Here is a 2,286-nt window from a genome sequence, read left to right on the forward strand (position 1 = left end):
AGAGGCAGGCAGATCTCTGAGTTCCAGACAGCCTGATCTCAAACAAAAACAAACAAACAAAAAAAAAAAAAACTAAAGGGAGGGAGGGACGGAGGAAGGAAGGAAGGTAGGTACCTAATATGATTTGTGGCTCAATCTCAGCAATGCAAACGTGTAAATTTTTAAGTCTACTAAGTCTCTTAAAACTTAACCTCCCTGGGTCTCCTTTCCAAAAATCTGACTATTTACCTTACAGGATTATTAAATGACATAAATGAGAAACACCACTAACTATACCTAAAAAAATTAATGTTCATAATATTTTGAGGCCAGTGAGCTGGGTCGGCAAACAAAGTGCTTGCCCCACAAAACTGGCACCCTGAGTTCCACCCAGAGAACCACGATGCAGAGAACGCCAATGCCTCAAACTTTTCTCTGACCTCCACAACATGCTGTGTGGGTTACATCCTTGTTCCGAAATCCTCATCTGTGACTCACTCTCCTCGGCTGATGGTCCCTAACAACCCGTATCACTCATTTAAAATGCTTTACTCACCAACAGTAACAAAAACTACTGAGGTGATTGAGGTGGGTCAAGCCTGTAACCATGGCTGAAATCCCAGCACTGGAGAGAGTGAGGCAGGGGTACTGTTTGAGTTCCCTGCCATATCGGGCTACACAGTGAACAGCAAGCTGCACTGGAATACACAGGAAGCACCCAGTTTCAAAAAGCCAGAAAAAGGATGCCAGGTGTGCTGACACGTGGCTGTAATCCCAGCCCTAGGGAGGCAGAGACCGGAGGATCACAATTTCAAAGTCACCCAGTCTACAATGTGAGTTTCACAGCAGCTCAAAGCTACACAATCAGATCCTGCCTCAAGCAAAACGAGGTAGGAAAAAAATCTAAAGGAATATTAGAATGAATGAAAACCTGTAATCAAGGTAACAGCCCTAAGGTCTACCCCATAACAGGACTGCCTACATCGCTGAGTAGCCATTTTGACCTAAGACTCCTGTAAACTAGGCTTTCGGCATCCATCGTTGTGCTGCGGTATCCCAAGAGCTCTTACGTGTGAAATAACAATGGAGATGTGCTCGGTTGGCAGGTACTTGGTGCCTATGGCAGTACCAACGCCGGCTGTAATGTATCAGTCTGGGTAGCACCACCACTTCCTCTTTTCTGTCACCTCTGGATGCTCCATCCAGTTTGCCACATTGTAACTCACCTGTTTTTTCAGTTATATCTGAGTCTGGGGTGTTTGCCCTGCTAACTTCCCCTTCAGCATTCTCCTCTTCAGCACTAAGAGAAATTGGTGATGAAGGAGCGGGCTGGGAGGTCTGAGGGGCTGCTTCGGGAGCTTCCTCAATCTTATTCCTTTTCTCAAAGCGAAAACGGTCCAAGTTGAAAAGATTCATATTGATAGAAACCAGCTCCCTGAGGGGCTGACAGCTTTCAATGAACTAGGGAACAAAAAAGGAAAAAAAGGGGGGACATGAGGCCGTGAAAACAAGAAACAACACAAAGCCAACACACTTGGCTCCGAGAGAAAAGGGGTCCGCACATATGCCGAGGCCCGGTTCCGGCTGCGCTTTGTTAGGCCACACGGAGGCGGGCGGAAAGACGTCCCTGCCCAATGCCCGTCTCGCCCTCGCGGCGTCGCCCCGGCTCGCGCAGTCCCACGAGCCGACCCCGGCGGTCCTCACCCGGGCCGCAGAGGCGCGCGCCCGCCTTCCCGCCGCGTCGTCCGGACCCAGTGCCCGCCGCCTCCACACAGCCCGCCAGGCCCGCGCCTCCGCCGCAGGGACACAAAGGGCCGAGCGGGGAGCGGCGCTCCGCCCGGAAGTAGACGCGGAGAGGCCCGAGTGAGGAGGAAGCGGCCGGGCCGGCACGCCACCGAAGGGAGCCCGCCCGGCGGCCTTGCCGCCTACACTTACGGCCTCGTGAGCTCCGCGTTGTAACAAAGGTGAAAAAGAACAAAATAATTCCTGGCGTGAGGCGACGGTAGCCTGGCCGGGACCCTCCCAAATAGCGCCGAGCAAGCCACCGAGCGCGCAGTGATGACGCAATACGCCGGGGCCTTGTACTTCCTTAGCAGAGCGTGGTCAGAAAATGTCTGAGCGCGCCGTTGTCATGGTAACTTGTATCTACCTCTGCTAGGTTCTAAGCGTCTGATTGTTCCGTGGTTCCATTTCTTCACGCTAGCTACAGAGCTAATCGAACAATAACAACACAATGATAACAAATGGCGTCGTAATGTATAATTAATACGTAGTTTGTATCCTGTGTTCCACAATGTCAGATGTGAA

General features: G+C 51.3%; 1 protein-coding gene across 3 annotated transcripts in view; it reads right to left on the bottom strand.

The window, feature by feature from the left end:
* The window catches only part of Smarcad1 (SWI/SNF-related, matrix-associated actin-dependent regulator of chromatin, subfamily a, containing DEAD/H box 1), a 68,184-nt gene extending 66,156 nt beyond the window's left edge, over positions 1–2,028 (bottom strand). The window contains exons 1-2 of one of the 3 annotated variants that reach the window (XM_013351290.2): positions 1,915–2,028; positions 1,206–1,440 (exon numbers count right to left, since the gene is read on the bottom strand). In XM_013351290.2, coding sequence (XP_013206744.1) covers positions 1,206–1,395 — 190 coding nt within the window. In that variant the 5' untranslated portion in view covers positions 1,396–1,440; positions 1,915–2,028. Of the gene's footprint in view, positions 1–1,205; positions 1,441–1,541; positions 1,659–1,683; positions 1,787–1,914 lie in introns of those variants that run through there. The other 2 variants (XM_026785925.1, XM_026785926.1) reach the window with 2 other exon arrangements.
* Between the last annotated feature and the right edge of the window lie 258 nt (positions 2,029–2,286).

The sequence above is a fragment of the Microtus ochrogaster genome, linkage group LG3 (genome assembly GCF_000317375.1).
Source record: "Microtus ochrogaster isolate Prairie Vole_2 linkage group LG3, MicOch1.0, whole genome shotgun sequence".
NCBI lineage: Eukaryota > Metazoa > Chordata > Mammalia > Rodentia > Cricetidae > Microtus > Microtus ochrogaster.